This window comes from Ambystoma mexicanum, chromosome 6p (assembly GCF_040938575.1).
Source record: "Ambystoma mexicanum isolate Mex_15411 chromosome 6p, UKY_AmexF1_1, whole genome shotgun sequence".
NCBI classification, from domain to species: domain Eukaryota; kingdom Metazoa; phylum Chordata; class Amphibia; order Caudata; family Ambystomatidae; genus Ambystoma; species Ambystoma mexicanum.
The window spans coordinates 488,683,979-488,704,912 of NC_090935.1; the positions used below are offsets into that span (position 1 = coordinate 488,683,979).

General features: G+C 44.2%; 1 protein-coding gene across 1 annotated transcript in view; it reads left to right on the forward strand.

Moving 5' to 3' along the window:
• Positions 1–20,934, forward strand: part of IL31RA (interleukin 31 receptor A) — an 841,398-nt gene that overhangs the window by 770,742 nt on the left and 49,722 nt on the right. The window contains exon 14 of the mRNA XM_069627290.1: positions 451–544. Within this exon, the coding sequence (XP_069483391.1) occupies positions 451–544 (94 nt within the window). The remainder of the gene's footprint in view (positions 1–450; positions 545–20,934) is intronic.

Genomic DNA, 20,934 nt, shown 5'->3' on the forward strand with positions numbered 1-20,934 from the left:
TATTCTGCCAGTGGTAAACTGCCAATGAGGTCGAATTTCAGAAATACACTGGCAGAGATGGTAGTTAGCGCTGGCAGTACGTCTTCTAAAAAGTCCCTTCTGGTTGAACTCGGGTCCTAAATGCTCTCTTCACTGCAGAATATTTACAATACCAATAAGACAATTCCTGATTGGGCTTCATTCCTCCCTCCTTTAGGTGTAATACTTACCAAACTCAAGGGTACTGCGCTTACCGACCTTGGAAGATTAAAGCGCTGAGTTCATTCTGTCAGGATTCAAAGCGCTGACTGCTGCTGGTCTTAAACAGTGGTTATCAGGATATTCCACCTACCGGCCCTCCCCCCTTGACACGGGAATTAATTGATACATGATAGTCATTTTAATTGCTTGCATGGAGGTATCATTATGGATCATAGCTTGAATGAAATCTCTCTGTTTTTCCCCCAAAAGATGAAGGCGACATTGTTTTAATAAGCCTGGCAGTTCTAGCAGGTGTCATCTTTGTGATTAGTTTTGGGATAACCTGCTTCCAGAAAAAGCGCAAGTAAGTGAATACCTTTTCTCTTTCTTCATGTAAAATGTTGTAGACATATATGAATATGATACACGTGCACCGCTCTGTCAGTGCGTTCAATATTCATTAACATAACATGTTGCTTCCTTCTTCATAAACCGCCGGTTTCTACAAGAGTGGCATAAAATGTATTCTGCAATATAGTGGCACAGTGAGGCGCAATGGCTAATTTTGTGAGTTCCTCCCCAGTAAAAGTCACGATGCCCCCTTCTGTACAGTATGGTACAGTCAGACGAGGATAAGTATTTGTGTTATGACTAATAGTCATTATTATTTTATGTTTTCATTTACCATGTCATGTCAGATCTCTCCCGTTTCTAAATGCTGTAATTATCGGTGTTATTATTGCTTAGTTCATTGCGTCTCCATTTTTCAACCTCAGAAGGATGAAGGGACCAGTCGGTCCTCCTGCGATTCTGACTTTTAAGTGCAGTTTGGCCCCATCACTAATAGGAGTACTTTACCTGTGAACTCTCCGTGTAGACGATGATGTAAAAAATGTATTTTCCGCTGCACATCTCGGCACGTCTCTTATTTTTTTTAACTATTTGCTATGGCATTAAGATTATTTGGGTATTTTCTGCCCCATGAGTTACTTTTGGCGGAGCTGTCGATTTCAGAGCCAGAAGACATGCTTTTGAATCTTGGCTCTCCCAAATGACCCACTGTGTGATTCGGGGCAAATCAGTTTATCTCCCATACCTCAGTTCCACCAGCTTGCTAAAAATGGCAGTGCCTAGAGCAGTGGTCCCAAACTGTGGGGCTGCCAACACACCACAAGGGAGGGTGCAAGTCTCTTGAAAAAGTGAATACAGTGTATGGCTGGACCTCCGATCTCCATAACCCAAAACAGGCCAAAAAGAAGCGAGTGCACATTTGTCTGTAAAGCAAGTGCATTGTACAAACGTCCTGGAGGGGCTAGATGACGCTGTAGAGTCAAACTAACCTGAGTCTCCTCGCCCACACACAGATCTCACATTACATACATTTTGCAACAGTTAGCACACTCCCACATGTTTCATTACAAATCATCCCCCCATGCATGATTGGTCAAACCTATACAAAGAAATCTAATCTCCTTTAGTTCCACTGCTCTCATTGGGCACATTTATTTAACTACCATTCCCTTTCGACATACATTTGCATTAGCTCGTATTTACAGAACAGACCTTCGCAAGATATTTCCGTAGTAGGTCAGGACGCCCATACATGGTTACATATTTGCACATCAAACATAATTCATTACAAGATCCAACTGGTCTGGGACCTCTTACCCTGAACGTGATGCACATGGTCTTGGCAAGAACACTTAAACAATATGAGGAGGGAGAGAAAAAAACAAGTTCCCTTTGGACTGGTGATAAATATCTTATCTGCCCAGACTTGCTGACGTCCTTGTTTCACACTAATCTATATGATGACCATTTCCGCACGCATGGCCTCTGGACCCATCCTAGTTATTCCTGAACCTGATTGAAACCCATTAACCATATGTTCACTCTGCCCTTAAGCACTCTGTTGCACCGGATTTATTACCCAGCCTGAGCTGACTCTACCAGGTGGCTAGACTTCCCTAGACAATGAATAACATCTCCTCTCTACAATAGTGCCAAGTCGTAAAAACCCAAGCCTGGCCGTAGCTGACCATTTCATGGTATCGCAGCTGCCCGCTGCCTTCTCTCAGCCTCCATTCTCACTCAACCAGATTTCCCGGTCACACAGAGTTTATCTCGCCACCCCAGATTTCTGGGCCTGCCCAATCCCCACGTACAGGAGACTCACGGCATACAGATTCACCAACTGTCCCAGATACAAGTCTTTAAATCCCCTGTGTCTGCATGTCTGTGCATGTATGTTCAAGGCTACTGGGTCACCTCACAATGGTTTTTCCATCCCCAAATCTCCTTTCTCACGTGCACATATGGAGCTCCTCGCTTCCTACCTTTAGGCGCTACGTGCCATATAAACATCATGTTTATATTGCATCAGCAAATTTGACGACATGTTGCTACGCGTTTGTGAATTTAAAATGTATGAACTAAACACAAAATAACACTAACAGTAACACTCGTTCCATTCTTATTAACTGCACTAGATAGATAATACTAAGTCGTAACATAGCTCCAACATTGCCATCATTCCAGTCATCTATATGGTGCATGCAACGCGGACCCTTCTTCCTATTGAGACCCTTATTAACCACCCCAACAACAGACTGCATTTAATAGAAAAAATGAGTACTTCTGGCATTTGGTGGGCAACTCCAGCAACAGTATTTTTCCACTGGGTGAATGTGGGAAGGGATGCCAGGGGCAGAACAAAAAAAGTTTGAATGACTTGCCTGGAGGCAATTCAGTTCCTAGTGCCCTCTATAAAAGGCATTCATTCATGATTCAGTGCCACGCCACAAAATGTGTCTGTGATTGCCGAACATCTAAGAGAGATGCCTGGCTTTGGGCCTCATCACGAGTTGGGCTTCAGCCCTTAAATCGGGCAGTAACGCAATTACTGCCGCATTTAAGGGCTGGCCCAATCAGGAGTTGGACGGTAAGTTGGAGTTTTACCTCTAGCTTTTTTTTGGAGGTAAAAATGTCCACTTAATGCCTGTTTTCAGCACTAGAACCACCGGTGCATTTACCGCCTGGGGTAATAGTGTCCCTCAAACCCAGTGGGGAACAGGGATGTACCACCCCCCTCGCAACTCGGGGGCAAATTGCACCGGACCAAGTTGCGGTAATGCAAATTGTGTTGGGCGGTATCCTGGTGCAATTAGCACTGGGATACCGCCCATGTCATGATAAAGCCCTTTGTCTGTTCAAATGCGGTCTTCACTTATCCTCTGCCATCCCTTACCCACAGCACTTGCCTCTAACTTCACAACCAAAACTCAGGACATCCTGTCCTCACTCTCCTCTACACCCCTCCCTTGGCCCCCCTCTCTCCTTCCCTCCTACTCTCCTCTTTCTCGCCCTTTTCATCGGATGAGGTCTCTAAACAAGTCCTCTGTATGAAGGCCTCCACCAAACAGGTGTTCCCCCGCTCCTCCAGAACTATCAAGGACAACATTGTCTCCCTTGCTACAGCTGATTTCTGCAATCACTCCTTTGCCACTGGCTCCTTCCCGCTACTCCTAAAGCACTCCCTTGTGCAACCTCTCATCAAAAAGCCTTCTACTAACCCCTCCTGCTCAACTAACTACCACCCCCATCTCAATTACCCCCTTCCTGGGCAACATTTTGAGAAGCTGGGTGTGAAGAAAGAGGGGAGGCACTTGAAGAGTAAGTAATTTCAGTTTATTACAACAGGGCCCACCTTGCCCATCCACACAACAACTCTCCCAACGGCTCTCTCCTAGTCACGCGAACCAAACTCCAAAGGAATATCAGGAGAATGGTTTGCATGCCTAACGTTCCGAATATGTCACAGGATGCATCTCTACATATCTTCCTCCTTAAAATAAAACGGGCATATTTTTCTCCAACCCCAAATATTTTGAACACCTCCATCCTCTTGAGGATTTCGAACACTCGCATTTTGGACTTTTACATCCCCTTGAGGATTTTGAACACATCCATTCTCTCCTCTCCTCCTCCTCTCATTATCATCATGCTCACCAGTGGCCACTCTATTATCCATACCATATGCTTTAGCAATCTTGCCTTTAGACCAGACTTCCCCTCCATCTAATATGACCACACTCTTCTTAACTGCAGCAATTCTCCTCGGACCCATGAATTTGCTGTCCAAACACTTATTCACCATTCTAGGATTCTTCACATACACCATCTCACCCACCTTCCATTGCCGATCCTTCACTTTTTCACGAACATCAAATCCTACTTTATTCTTCTCTTGGCTCTCTTTGATAGATTTCCTTATTTGTTCTCTATCAACTTGAACCACTCTGGAAATTCCCAACCACCCTGGACACAATTTCGTCCCTGGTTCTCTTCCCTTGAGAGATACAAAGGGTGATACTTTTGTCACTGAATGTGGTGTAATGAGATAATTCCACGTCATAATCCTCAACATCTCCCTCCATGGCTGCTTTACTCTCAAAGCTAACTGCAGACCTTCTTTCAAAAAACGGTTGACTCTCTCCACTAGGCCATTTGCCCTATGGTGACACAACGCTGTCCTGACATGCTTAATGCCATAACCACTGAGAAATCTTTTCATTGCCATTGATACAAATTGAACCCCATTATCCGATACAAGCTAAGTGGGTACTCCTTCTTTAAAGAAAACTTTCTCTAGAAATTTAATGAGTTCTCTAGCTGTGACTTCTCTTACCGCCTTCCATTCAATCCATTTCGTATGAAAGTCAATCACCACAAACAGAAACCTCAAACCATTTCCCAGACCCATAATGGGTCCCATAATGTCTACAGCGACTTTGGTCCATGGTTGCTCCGGTACCTCATTAGGAACTAAAGGAACTTCCCTTACCACTTTAGTTTTGTCACTCCTTTGACACTCCATACACTCCTTCACCCACCTTTCAGCCATCTTATCAATGCGCGGCCACCAATAATTGTGACAAAGTTTTCTCTTCATTGCCCCTTCCCTTGGATGTCCCTCATGAGCCAACTCTAAAATACTCTCTCTGATAGCTTCTGGGGTAACCACACATCGCCCTCTCTTTAGTCTGTCTCCCCGCAAATTCAGCTCTTCCTTGACTTCCCACCATATATCGAATCTTTTATCCAAACTCTTTTTATTAGGGCATCCCTTTACAGTCAACTCTTTGATCAGCTTGTAATCTTCATCAGAACTTTCAGCCTGCAACCACTTCTCCTGAGCTACTGCCTCACCGACTTCAGCCACCACTGACTCCTCCATTGCCTCATCCTCACGGTTTTCCGTGACAAGTAAAGGCATCCTAGAAAGACAACCTGCCACTACGTTTTTCTTTCCTGGTAACAAACTTAGGTCAAAATTAAACCCCTGAAGACCCAAACCCCACCTGCTTATCCTGGGTGACCCAAACGCCCATCTTCCACTCCCAAATAACTGTACTAATGGCTTATGATCAGAGCGAATCACAAAACGTCTACCCCAAAAATAATACTTGAAATGCAAAACAGCCCAGAACATCGCCAAAGTCTCTCTTTCAATAACTGAATATCTGGTTTCCGCCCCTCTCAGAGCTCTTGATGCAAAGGCAATGACTCTCTCTTTATTGTCTTTGTAGAATTGTACTATCATTGCCCCCAAACCCAATAGACTGGCATCAACCACTAAAACTGTCTTGTCCATGGGATCAAATCTGCCAATTGAAGGTGCTGTACTGATATATCCTTTTATATTCTCAAAAGCCGCATTACACTCTGCAGACCATTCAAACTTCGCTCCCTTCTTAAGTATCATCCTTATGGGGGCTGACACCATAGCAAAATCTTTAATAAACCTGTGGTAATATTCGGCAAGACCTAAAAAGGGCCTCACCTGGTCCTTATCTGTAGGTACGGGAGCCTCCTTTACTGCCTCCACAAGACACTTTTTCGGTCTCACACCCGACTCATCAATCTCATGACTCTACCTTCCCAACCGCAATCTTGCATTTTTCTCTTTTCACAGTCAAACCAAATTCAGATAACCTGAAACTGTTCAACACTTGTTTCAGAACCACATCATGCTCAGACTTTGAACTCGCAAATACAAGCATATCATCTTGAAACACCACAATGTTCTTTATTCCTTCCATGGTTGTGTCCATTACTCTTTGAAAAATGGCCGCTGCCGAAGCGAGGCCGAATGGCATCCTGCAATATCTAAAAGTAACAAAAGAAGTAATGAATGCTGTCAAATGCTGGCACTCTTCTTTCAACGGAATTTGATGATAAGCTTGAGAAAGGTCAATCACGGAGACACTCTTGCGTCCTTGAGAGTTGACAGTTTGTCACTTATTATTGGCAAGGGATGTCTGTCCACTAGAATATTTCTGTTAATGTCCCTCATATCTACGCAGAGCCTTATATCTCCATTTGGTTTTGCCGCTACCACCACTGGCGACAGCCATTCGGAACTCTGACTTTCTTCAATTATACCTCTCTGTAATAGTGTCTCATTTTCAGTTTTGAGTTTCTCCCTCAGTTCATGTGGTATTGGTCTCACTTTATGTATTTTAGGGATTCCACCCGTCTTCAAGCAAATCTCGTGCTCAAAGTCTTTTAACATCCCCAAGTCACTTTGAAAAACCAGCGGAAATTCTTCTTCCCACTTGTCCCGGACTTCGGCACCTGAAACCTGTTCCTCCGCACTTGCCTGAATTCTGATGCCCAGTTTGCGTTGTTCTTCCCAGCCTAACAACGATGAACTTTCTTGTGTCACATACACTTCTGAGTCACAACTTCTACCTTTATATTTAATGACAGCCTGGAATGTTCCCAATACCTGGATTTTGACATTGCCATAAGCATACTGCTCTATCGTATGCTCCTTCAACTCACTCACTCTCCTTTGCAGACAAACTTCATATGTCTTCTTCGAAACCAGAGTCCATGGAGAGCAACTGTCGACTTTCAAAGTCACTACTCTCCCATTCATTAGAAAACATCTGTTGGGGCAGTGCGCCTTCCGGACACTTCCGAGACTTCCAAAACATGTTTGTTTTGAACTGCTTGCGTCATTTCCACATCTTCCTCTTGTTCCGAAACTCTTATAGGTGACCCTATGTATTGCACTTGTTCTGCATCTCTACAAACCCTGGCAAAGTGTCCCTTTTTCTTGCACTTCAAGCTGAACGTTCCTGGCAGGGCAAAATGCGCTGGTGGAAATATGGCGATTGCTGCCACATTTATAACACTTGACATCCTTACTCAAACTCGCTTTCTTGAATCCCTTCACAATCGCCACCTCTCCCTCTTGTTTATCATTTTTCATGGTGGACATATATTTATGGGCTTGCTCCATTCCTCTGGCTGTCTCTATCGCCACTTCCAAGGACACACCCTTAGTCAACAACCTCTCTTGTATCTTCGTGTTATTAGTACAGCGTACTAATTCATCCCGAATGAGTGAATCAGTCAACACTCCAAATTCACATGTTTGACTCAACGATCTTAAAGCCGCTATAAAGATCTCCACCGGTTCTTGGGAGTCTTGCCCTCTCTGAAAGAATTTGTCTCTCAAAAGTTATGTTTTTCTTTGCTTCAAAATGAATCTCCAACTTTCTCACAGCCAGGCTATATTCATCCATCTCTCCTTGCCCTTCCATAGGGGGCTGGGGCAGTCCATCATATATACTCCGACCCTCAATGCCTAAATTATGTAATAGAATTGCTTCTTTCCTTCCCGCTGCAAATGTATCTCCTCCTATTGTCACCAGGTAAGTGTCAAAAATCTTTTTCCATCCGTCCCATCTTATTGAAGGCACACCTGGCTTGGATAGGAAGGGTGGGGGTGGAGCCATGCTGGCTGCTGCCATGATAACAGTTGTGCCACAGTAAATAGAGCCTTCTTGTCAGTATTTATGTGCCCGACTGGTTGTTTTTTTTTTAATAGCCCCTTATTAAAGTGTGCTTTAATTGCCTCCTTATGGAATTACTTGTGTGCCCTCTCTGTAGAGAATGCTTTACCTTGATGTATAACTTGTTTTCATGTGCCTGCTTAAAGTTTCCCGGCGTTCAATTCTTTCTATCTCTTTGGGCCGGTGGGGCTTGCTTTACTGCTTTGCTGTGGGCGGTTCACAGTTTGTTTTGATCCGCCCCCTTGAGTCTGCCCGTGCCTCCCCCATGCCTCCTCACCTCTTTTGGGCCTTCTTCTCGTCTGTCAGGGGAGCGCGTTTGACTCTGCAGCCCTGCGTGACGCAGCCCCACACAGCGTTTCAAACTGCGCCTCCGCTCCCCACCGCTCCGGCCGTCAGCCTTCCGCGTTGGCGAGGCCTATGAGGGAGGGGCTGGGTGGGGCTGCAGTCGTTCACCGGGAGTCGGATGAATCCTTACCGCGAACCGCGGCTTGTGCGAGTGCCGTTGCGGGCCCCATATCCTCATCGCCAATGTGAAGAAAGAGGGGAGGCTCTTGAAGAGTAAGTAATTTCAGTTTATTACAACAGGGCCCGCCTTGCCCATCCACACAACAACTCTCCCAACGGCTCTCTCCTAGTCATGCGAACCAAACTCCAAAGGAATATCAAGAGAATGATTTGCGTGCCTAACATTCCGAATATGTCACAGGATGCATCTCTTCACTGGGCATCTCCTAGCTGATCCGCCACACAGAATCTGTTGGTTGTCTCCATGACCACCAGTCTGACTACAGAGCAGGCAGAGGCACGGAAACTGCATTCCTGAAAAGCCGTAAAGACTTGCCATCAAATCTCGATTCCAATTCTCCTTCCATTCTCATTCTTCTTGACCTTTCCTCTGCCTTTGATATGGTCAATCATGCCACCCTTATAAATCGGCTTTGTGAAACTTGGCATCATGGACCTGGCTCTGGACGGTTGACCTCCTTCCTCTCTAACTGGCCATCCCAGGTTCAACTAGGCCCTTTCCTCTCCACCACACTGGCCACCTGCCGCGTCCCTCGGGGCTCTATCCTCTCGCCATGGCTCTTCAACATCTACCTTGCCCCTATAGCTCATTTGATCTCCACCGTCTCTCCTGACTTCCAGTGTTATGCGGATGACATGCAGCTCTCCTTCAAGCTTCCCTTCACTGCCTCCTCTTCTTCCACTCTCCTTCTTGACTGTCTGACTGCTATTTAGGCATGGTGTGCTGCTAACGATCTCTGCCTTCATACCAGTAAAACTGAGATCCTTCTCATTGGGACCTTAGCTCCCTCCTTCCCTTCTACTCTCTGGCCGCCCTCCTTGGGCCCCCACCCCTAACCATCTTGTGAGGCAAAAAACATTGCTGTCATCTTCAACTCCTCTCTCCTCCCATCACCGACCTTTCCAAGAAGGTCCATTTTCAGCTGCACCTCCCCAGAGGCATTCTCCCATTTCTCACATTCCCCCAGAAACTCAATGTCTCCATAGCTCTGGTCCTTTCTAGGCCGGACTACTGCAACAGCCTCTTCCTCAATCTCCCTAAATCCTGCCTTTGCCCCCTACAACTAATCCAGAACAGGACTGCAAGATTTATCCTTGACCTCAAGCCAGGGACTGCATCTCTCCAGCCCTAAAATCTCTCCATTGGCTCCTAGTTGCTGCGAGGATAAAGTTCAAGATCCTCTGCATCATCCACAGGGCTTTCTGGGGCCTGTGACCCCACTACATCCAACTCTGTTTTTTGTTGCATTTATATAGCGCTACAAACCCTCAGGCATCTGAGCGCTGCTTCTTACCCACAGTGTGTGGTGCTCATTTATCAACCTCAGAAGGATGAAAGGCTGAGTTTGAATGTTGTCAATGTTCCAATTTTTAACAGTGAAAATGACTCCAACATAAGCTGTAAATATCTTTATATGATTTTATTTTCTGCTTTTGCATAAGAGCACGTAAGCTAAAAAGTGCATATACTCGCATTTTCTATTTGTGCCTTTGTTTTGGGGGTAAGCGCCCTTGAAAAGAGCACCATTGGTGTCGGGTTCATATGATACATTTCTTTTCTATCGTATGTGCTAGCGGGTGATTTTAACTCATTATTTTACTGTATTAAAGACCTTGCTAAACTCCAGAAAGAATAACGAAATGCACTATAAATCCTGCTTCCAGATTTTAAAAATCCATCAGATTCAAAATGCGCATCGTGGTATCCCTTTTGACGACCCCACCCCGCCCCCCCCCTTACCATATGTTGCCTCAGTCATCACTCTTAACGCGGCCTAGACCTAGGCTGGTTTAGAAGAGGTCGTCTGGAATGCTTGTCAGTGCCAGTACACCACACAGAGGGGTAAAGGATGCCGGTACTCTTATGAGAACTGAAACTGTGCAGACAGGGAACTAACAATAATCTCTGGAGAATGGCCAGTGGTACGAGGACCGTTTTACCAGTATTATTATTATTAATATAAGGGTATTTATTAAGCGCGGACCTAGCTTTGGAATGCAACCGAGTGTGTTACAATCATAGGGGGGAAGAAGCTGGTGAGGAAAGCAGGGACACAAGGAATTGTGACGCTAACAGCAGGGTAGGGCGATCAATATTTACAAGCAACCAGGGGAGGAAACAATAGGGAGAGGATCACCCAGTCTCAGCTAAGGGGGGCAGTGGAGTGTGTCTGGACATACCTGTTAGGGAGGAGCCCTTCCTTGAAGAGGAATCTACCAGTAGATATTGGCAGTAGTTAAGGGCAGTTGTGTTATGCTATAAGCTTATTCTGTGCCAATCTCCACCTTAGTGGACTTACAACGCTGGGACAGAGTGCAAGAAAAGGGGGCATTGTGCCCCCGCGAGGGTAAACAAAACCATACTCGATGGAAGAAAAAGAAAGGAAAACATGGCAAAAATTGGGGCTGGGGAGAAGCGAGAATAGGACAGGGACGCACAAAACGAGTACACTCGGAAGATACGATTGGATTGTGGAAGAGGAAATATGATTGTGTACGTTGGGGTGTGTTTGTAATGGTACGCAGAGAATCAGACGGAATGCAAATCTAGAAAGAGGGAAAAGAAAGAAAACTTCTGACAAGCATTTCCCGTGATGATGCTTTCTGGTACATTGGAAGAAGCTCTAGAACTAGTGGATAGCCCTTACAGTGTGTCGGTCAGCATTGTAAGGTAGTGTGGTTTCAGCACCCTCTTCAAATCCCAAGAATGTAATCTGCTAATGCCAAACCAGCTGTCAGAAGTGACTGGGGTAGGGACAGCCTGGGTGAAAAGGGAATGGGGGCAAAGGTAATGAAAACCATCCCACACCAGCCATATATGCGAGAATTCACTAATGCGCACGGTGGGAGATGTGGAGCTGATGAATTGGCATAATACGAAACACCATGCAAAGCCAACTCCACGACCAAATGCCAAATTCCTATTGTAAGCAAGTGTGCCACATGTGAATGCTGCTCTGCTAACAAACATCACAGGGAAAAGACCTGCAGTGGAGCCAAAGGTACAAATAAGTCATGAAACACATGAAAAGTACAAAAGAGGTTATGCAATATAAAGTCGGCACCTGTGGGCAACTTAAGTGCTGTGTGAGACTCATTGTGCCCCCGAAACATGGCACAAAACAATTAAATCAATGGTTTCCTCCTGACATTATACCCTGTTTAAAAGTACATTCAAATAGACCACACAAGAGGGTGCATTCCAGAACCTAGTTACACGACTTACCCAATGACCTTGACATGTGAACTTTGTAGTTTATCCCTGAGGAGGGATGTCTGAGGAATAGCAATTAGGAGTAGCCGTAGCCGAGATTGAATGGCAAGTACCAATAGTGAAGGCATTACTTTCCTTACAGTGACCTTATCATTTAATGATCTTGGATTTAGATACGTTTTCCAGAGATCCAACACACAGATTTCCTGGTTGATTTATTGTTTTGATCTGTGAACTTCAAACAAAACGACCAAGCATTTTAAAGTCATGAGAAAATATTGAATGGAATTCTGTATTCTTGTACTTGGTCTCCCCGACACCGCCTGTAACATCTGGCCATTGGAAGTCAATGCAAAGGCACTTTAGCTTTTCGTTTCTCAGAGATAAGTACAGTCGTTGTCCTAGTCATAAATACCTATCTGGTTTTGCTTTCAGCATCAATCCAGAGCAGCCCAGAGCCAGTGATATGTTTTCTACTATGATCACTCAGGCATATTTTTGAAATACTTTGAATATACAACATTTAAGATCTGTGTTTATATAGAAAAGGTTAAACACTAGAACTCAAATATTAAATACAATCTTTAGTACGCAGAATTGAAGAAAGGAAATGAAAGACAGAAAGCAGTTTTACTGGTGTGATTTACCCATAACTCGGATAGGCACCTTAGCATCGGAAAAGGCAGCATGCTGCCCATCAGTTAAGTTGTGTTTTTCAATAAGTGTACAGCCATTCTAGAACCCTAGCTTAACTTGGGCCCACAATCTATAAAACAAAGATACCTGGCAAGATGGGAAGGTGAACAGCCATTAAAGTCCCCGAAAAACTTCAATTTAATAAAATATCTGGAGACAAATAGCAAGGATTGGAATGTCTTTTGACTAAATGTTCCTCGAATTTAAACATGGGGGCTACAGTCTTAGTGGTATAAAAGCTAACTAGCTGCTATAAATTATTTTCCCAAATTTGGATTAAGGATCATTCTGTCACTGCCATATGTGCAACACTTCCTATTGAGAATAACATTTTCCTGACACACAGGAAACAGAGGAAATGTGGCAGTGTAGCTCTCATTCTAAAGGACTTGGCTATAGCCTCAACAGTTCCTTGTATTGATCTTCCAGAGTATGAAATCCTCTGTGTAAACTGTAAGGACGTTGCCTTGTGCCACTTATAGATTATCATCGACCGTCCACCAAATTCTGGTCCTAGATTTGTTCAGCATTGTATGGAGTAGTTTGATCTGTTGTGCAATTTTATTTTTATCTCCAATAATTTTTGGAGATTTCAATCTAGACTTTCACAACACATTAAGCCTTAATAATATATTCCTTGCTTATTGATCTTGGATTTCATTTTCTTAAGACCTTTTTCACTCACAATAAAGGTTCCCCCATGGAGTGGATTATCACATGGAATATTATGTCAAGCAACTATTGTGTGCTTCCGATCAATGGGTCCCATCACGCTGCAGTCCTATTTCATTTACCAAATTTTCACACCGCTACAATTACCTAATTTTCACTCTGCACCACCTACAAGTTTGTCCTAAACTTCTAGAACTTTCTATAGTAAACAGAAATTAAATTCTGCAACCCTTAATCCCATCAGAACAGATTTAGTTGCACAAATTAGATCGGAGATGATTGAAGTCAAACCTGTAGGGAACAACTTCGGAAATAAGGTCCTTCAAGATGCTAGTAAGAAGCAGTGAACAGACACAGAGACAACCCTCCCGAAGGTATAGGTAAAGAACTAAAGCTTGCCAGGACTCATTATAAATATGCCATTGTGGAAGCCAAGAAGAGTTATTTAAGCAATAGAACCCGAGCATCAGGGGCATTACCGAAGGACCCGGGGCATTACCAAAGTCGGTAATGCCCCTGACGCGAGGGTTCTATTGCTATTAGTACCCTGGCCCGCAAAAATTGCGTGACCGGGGCACTAAAAGCTTTTTTTTTTGTCCCGAAACGCTGCAGCATTTCGGAAGAAAAAGAAAATGGCCGCTGCCATGGAAAGGGAAAATGGAGTCCGTTTTCCCTTTCCATGGTGGCCATCGGGAGCGGACGCGCTGGGAACACAAGTGTTCCCAGCTCATCCTCTCCCAAAGAAAAGGATCAAAAAGAAGTTAAGTGGGGTTGGGAGGGCGGGAGTGGGACGGGGGGGAAGAAGGAAAAAAATTAATAAACGTACCTGCGTCCCTGGCAGGGGACGAGGGAAGCCCCCAGCCATGTGGAGGCGCAGAGCGGGGATGGCCCCGCTCCGAGTCTCCACACGGCTGGAGGCTTCCCTCGTCCCCCGCCGGGGACGCAGGACCAAGAAGGTAAGTTGGGGGGGCGGGTGGGAGGGAGGGAAGGGAATTAACAAAAAAAAAAAGACTTACCCGAGTCCCCGGCAGGGGGTGAAGACAGCCTCTCAGCCACGGGGAGGCTCGGAGCGGGGATGGCCCCGCTTCGAGCCTCCTCATTGGCTGAGGGGTTGCTATACCCCCCGCCGGGGACAAAGGTCATGGAATCCCGACGGAGAGATTCCCGGCTGGGTAGGGACCTGGCGAGAGCCAGTCAGAATGATTGTTGCATTCAGATTGTCTCTCGCCAGGTTACTAATATGATTTACGAATAGAAGCAGATTTGCATTCTTCCCAAGAAGTATTCCACATTGTGAATAGCTTGAAAAACTCTTCTCCCACAATTATCTCTTCCCTTCAATTTTGTCATGAGATTTACACTTTCTTTAGAGAAAATTAAAGATTAGAGTGCGCATAAGCTCTTCACCGGTCGCTCGAGCTCAGGAAAATAACAAACTGCGTATACCTTGTTGAAGCCAGAAGGCATTAATGAGTCAGGACCAGGAGGCTAAGACATTTCTTGAATTTCATTCTGTCTCGAGAGAAGAGACTTTATCTTTCTTTGGCTCTCTAATGCCTACAAACTGTCTCAACGACCCATGCCCTTCTGTTATTGTGAAGGATTATGCTGAGACCTCATGTTTGTTAATCAGGGAGTTTAGTAATCCCTCATTTAGAGAGTGTCAGTCCCAGCGCTCCTTAAACAAGCATGGGTCTCTCTAATGAAGAAGCCTAATTTCGCCCCAGAGGATTGTGCAAACTCTTGACCAACAAATAATACCCGCTTTCTTCAAAAGATTTTGGACCGAGTGGCTACTTCTCAATTTGAAACACATCTTGAGCATCTTGCCTTCCGAAGACATTGCCAATCTGGTTTTTGTCACAGAAGGGGAACAGAATTGGCGCTTGTGGATATGAAAGATGCCCTTCTTAAGATATTAGACCAAGGTCAAGTAGGTCTGTTGATGTTCCTGAATCTATCTGCAGCGTTTGATGCTACTGACCATGGCATCTTGCTACATCATATCAAGAAGGTTGATTATGCTTCAGAGAAGTCTTTTAACTGGATTTGTAACAGAACATCCAGAGTTAGTCAAAGACCTTCTCAAATTGAAATAGTAGACTGTGGTGTACTTTAAGGTTCATGCATTTCTCCCATACTTTTTAATATAATATATACATGAAATCGCTCCATGGTCTACTTTTGGAGCATGGTGGAGTTTTTCAAAACTAGGCAGATGATATCCAAATAGCCTTTCATATTGACCATGTCCCGAGAGGATAGCTCAGTGGCAACGTGCTCGCCTTGGAAACAGGATGACACAAAGCAACAAGGGTTCGAATCCCAGGTCCGCGCTTAGAAACCTCTGGGTATTAAGTGCGTTATAAATTCGCAAATAAGCGAAACATGTTCCTGTAACAGCGCCTTGATGCCCGCGGGCTGTGTGAGCGCTTTAAAAATGCAAATAAATAAATAAATGATCCAGAGACCATTATAGCTCATATTCAATTAATGTTCCGTATCATTGGACATTGTATGGCAAAAAATAGCTTAGGCCGCAACCAACAATGAAACAGAATTCATGCTTGTTACAATGTCTCTCCGCATTTTGACAGCCCTGGCCACATATCCGCACATCATGCTTGCAGATCATTTGATAAAAACACAAACTAAAGTAAAACTCAAGTAAATGAAGTACTCCGTACATTTCACTTTCAACTCATGATGTTACCGCAGATCAAACTGCTTTGGTCAAGGGAAAATTGTGCCGCCTTAACTCGAGCCATTTATTTATTTATTTTATTGGGCATTTGTAAGGCGCTTATACGTCAGGAAACTATGTTTGAAAGTGCCTACAGGGCAAAGGGATGGGGACAGAGGAGCAGCAAGACAATGAAATATGATAACAGTAAAGCAGTCCTACTGGGCTTTGTGAACATTTGGAGCGTGCAAGTGCAGTGAGAGAGGAGGGACAAGGGAAGGGGGTAAGTGCTAGAGGTTCCAAGTGCTCGCTTGGATTACTGTAATGCTTGTTATGCTGGCATTACCAAATCTGCTTTGCATCCTCTGCTGGTCCTACAGGACTCAGCAGCACTTATCATCACTAGTACACCCAAAAGTGCACATAAGGTTCTTTTTGGTACAACTCCTACCTTTATCTCTTATCGCTGGGAATGGCACACTTCCTCAAGACCTTTGAGATCGGTTTCCCATTACACCATGATTACACTCTCCAAAGGCATTGGTAGGTCCTGCACAGCAAGCTCTGGAACGCCCTCCCCAAAGAAATGTGCTACATTGATAATTTGATGATTTTTAGACAAGAAGTGAAAACTGCTTTATTGTAGTTCCTCATAGCTCTGTCATCAGTTTGAGTTCTATAGGACGAGCACTTGGGTACTTTTGGGTGGCAGCACCTCCCCAGTATAAATACAAAGATATTTTCCTTGAGAAAAGGCTGAACTTTTTAATCAGGATTCTTAACTCAGCAAACAGAGTAATCCCTGTGGGAGATTTGGATGTTTGGTTTGATGATACTTCCGCCTCCTAAACCCAGACCTGGCATCAGAAAAAAAACAACCTGGGATTCACTCAACTAGTAAAGGCAAATGTGGCCATAATTTGGACATATTACTACATTCAATATGACTACACCAATTGTTAATACCAGCCTCTCACCAATCTCTTATGGACTAGTGTTGCCTGGTGAAAGGACTCCTTGAAGATCAACTTACAACAAGGAACTTCCAACTCTAACCCAGCAACTACATGGGTCAGACCTTAATTATCTTAGACTTCATTACTCTCGCCTTTCGAGACTCCTTCAGAAGGAGAACACTTCCCATAACCCAGACTCTCTTCTGGCAAATTTCCATGATGACATTATCCCCATGCTCAAAAAATTAGACCCAACAAATCACAAGAAAACAAAATCAGTTACCAAAAGGATGAATAAACAGCTTGTCAAAGAAATACTGAAAATGTTCAGATTAAATTCAATTTAGAGTCAGGCAAACTAGCCTATAAAAATCACATCAGGGATTATCACAATCCTATCTGGCACTCACTTGTTCTCGTTTGGCATTCCATTGTAGAGTGTAAGAAGCACAGCTACTTTGTTTTGGGTCCCTTGGGTTCTTATTCAGGAGAATTCCTTCTTTCAATAACAACTTGTTATTTTTATAGCGCTTTTTTATACAAAGAGCTTCATATGTAAAATCTTTTTCTTCTTCTTGTTCTTTTTCTTCTTCTTTGTGTTCTCTTCTTCGTGTTCCTCTTCTTCTGTTTCTTCTCCTTCTTTTTTTAAAATGTTCATTTTAAAGCGCTTTGGATTATGAATAAACAGGAATTCATTAGGCAAAACATATTTTCTCCACAGACACCCCCACGATATGTCCACTAACATGGTAGTAAGGGTATCATTCACAAAATGTGAAACTACAACTACTTCTGATAGTATCGAAATGGTAAGAAGGATGATGATTACATCCAATGAGAGACTGTTATGTGCAGCCAGTATCATAAAAGAACACTTACATTTGTGTTATTCAACTTAAACTTCAAATAAAAGACGGCGTTCATTGGTTTGATCACAAGAAAAAGTCTTGAGGACTCCAGCAGTCTTGCAATCTGGGCTCCCTCCGGGCAATCGTTGGGAGTTCTCAGTCATTCCCAGTCTAGGATGTTTGAGGGCCCCCTCACTTATTTCCTTTGCCTTTAATGTCTTCCTCATAGGCTTATTGATTAAATATCATCTTTGAAGCATATCTGTGGTAGGTTAGTTGTTATGGGGAAAGCTTGTTGATTAAGCTGGCTGCACGTGACTGCATTCCAGAATGGAACGTTGGTACATGCCATCATGCGCAGGGTGGAAATACCAGTCGGAGATGGTTGTTCTGTAATGCACAGGTGCTATTGGAATCCTGTATACAATTAAACTGGTGAGCTGTTTTGTAGAACCCCTACTTGTATGTGTCTACTTCTTTCTCTGAGACATTGTTTGTGGCAACGAGGATGCTGACAAGGTGGTTCCCAATCAGCTGCTCAAGGGACCAATGGAATTGGCAGTAGCGAGACAGCACCGCTGTTGTCGGCATGGCTGATCTAGGCCTAGGTGCCAGAGGTACTGGAGCAACATTTTTGCAGAAGGGTACCAGTGAGGAGGTGCCACGGCGGTGGGTCACACATAATAGTGACTGCGTGGTGGACAACTAAGAGAAGAGGCCAAGGAATGCGCTCGCGTGCATGCTGTTTAGGTGGGTGCCATCTTGAAGTCAGGCAATTCAGTATTCCAGTAATTGGCATGTATTAGCCGGCAGCCATCCTAATGTCAGGCACACGGTGGGGGTGCAGTGGCTGTTGCAGCAATGAACTACAGATGGTGACAATTTGGTGGCATTGAGTGCAGGTGTATTAGGATTAAGCGGTGCAGTAGTGACATCAGTATCATTTGGCTGCCATGGGATCTCAGGAGACATGCACAATTCGGACCCCCCACCCAAGTTTTTGGCAACCCCAAGAGAGCCCCTCATGCAATGGGAGGACTGGAAGGATTTATTTTAATTTTATTTTGTGGCCTCGAGGGGTAAAGGGAGGTTTCTGATTAGTGAAAATTCTCGACTCTTGTGTGGTGTTTGGGAGCTGAGGCGGTCAAAATAATAAAGAAATTACCAGATGTGGAGGAATGTCTTGAGGGGGTTGAGGATTGCAGAGGTGAGAGTGTGGCATTATACGGGAAAGCAATGAAGAAATTGGAGGTACAGTTTGGGAAACAAACAAATGTGATGCTGGAAAGGTACACATTATTAACAAGAAAACAAATTGTGGGACAAAGTGTTGATGTATTCATAGCTGAACTCATGGATAGAGAGGACGAATATATTAAGGATCAGCTAATTCGGCAAGACCTAAAAAGGGCCTCACCTGGTCCTTATCTGTAGGTACGGGAGCCTCCTTTACTGCCTCCACAAGACACTTTTTCGGTCTCACACCCGACTCATCAATCTCATGTCCCAAGTACTCTACCTTCCCAACCGCAATCTTGCATTTTTCTCTTTTCACAGTCAAACCAAATTCAGATAACCTGTTCAACACTTGTCTCAGAACCACATCATGCTCAGACTTCGAACTCGCAAATACAAGCATATCATCTTGAAACACCACAATGTTCTTTATTCCTTCCATGGTTGTGTCCATTACTCTTTGAAAAACGGCCGCTGCCGAAGCGAGGCCGAATGGCATCCTGCAATATCTAAAAGTACCAAAAGGAGTAATGAATGCTGTCAAATGCTGGCACTCTTCTTTCAAAGGAATTTGATGATAAGCTTGAGAAAGGTCAATCACGGAGAACACTCTTGCGTCCTTGAGAGTTGACAGTTTGTCACTTATTATCGGCAAGGGATGTCTGTCCACTAGAATATTTCTGTTAATGTCCCTCATATCTACGCAGAGCCTTATATCTCCATTTGGTTTTGCCGCTACCACCACTTGCGACAGCCATTCGGAACTCTGACTTTCTTCAATTATACCTCTCTGTAATAGTGTCTCATTTTCAGTTTTGAGTTTCTCCCTCAGTTCATGTGGTATTGGTCTCACTTTATGTATTTTAGGGATTGCACCCGTCTTCAAGCGAATCTCGTGCTCAAAGCCTTTTAACAGCCCCGAGTCACTTTGAAAAACCAGCGGAAATTCTTCTTCCCACTTGTCCCGGACTTCGGCACCTGAAACCTGTTCCTCCGCACTTGCCTGAATTCTGATGCCCAGTTTGCGTTGTTCTTCCCAGCCTAACAACGATGAACCTTCTTGTGTCACATACACTTCTGAGTCACAACTTCTACCTTTATATTTAATGACAGCCTGGAATGTTCCCAATACCTGGATTTTGACATTGCCATAAGCATACTGCTCTATCGTATGCTCCTTCAACTCACTCACTCTCCTTTGCAGACAAACTTCATATGTCTTCTTCGAAACCAGAGTCCATGGAGAGCAACTGTCGACTTTCAAAGTCACTACTCTCCCATTCATTAGAAAACATCTGTTGGGGCAGTGCGCCTTCCGGACACTTCCGAGACTTCCAAAACATGTTTGTTTTGAACTGCTTGCGTCGTTTCCACATCTTCCTCTTGTTCCGAAACTCTTATAGGTGACCCTATGTATTGCACTTGTTCTGCATCTCTACAAACCCTGGCAAAGTGTCCCTTTTTCTTGCACTTCAAGCTGAACGTTCCTGGCAGGGCAAAATGCGCTGGTGGAAATATGGCGATTGCTGCCACATTTATAACACTTGACATCCTTATTCAAACTCGCTTTCTTGAATCCCTTCACAATCGCCACCTCTCCCTCTTGTTTATCATTTTTCATGGTGGACATATATTTATGGGCTTGCTCCATTCCTCTGGCTGTCTCTATCGCCACTTCCAAGGACACATCCTTAGTCAACAACCTCTCTTGTATCTTCGTTTTATTAGTACAGCGTACTGATTGATCCCGAATGGGTGAATCAGTCAACACTCCAAATTCACATGTGTGACTCAACGATCTTAGAGCCACTATAAAGTTCTCCACCGGTTCTTGGGAGTCTTGCCCTCTCTGAAAGAATTTATGTCTCTCAAAAGTTATGTTTTTCTTTGCTTCAAAATGAATCTCCAACTTTCTCACAGCAGGGCTATATTCATCCATCTCTCCTTGCCCTTCCATAGGGGGCTGGGGCAGTCCATCATATATACTCCGACCCTCAGTGCCTAAATTATGTAATAGAATTGCTTCTTTCCTTCCCGCTGCAAATGTATCTCCTCCTAT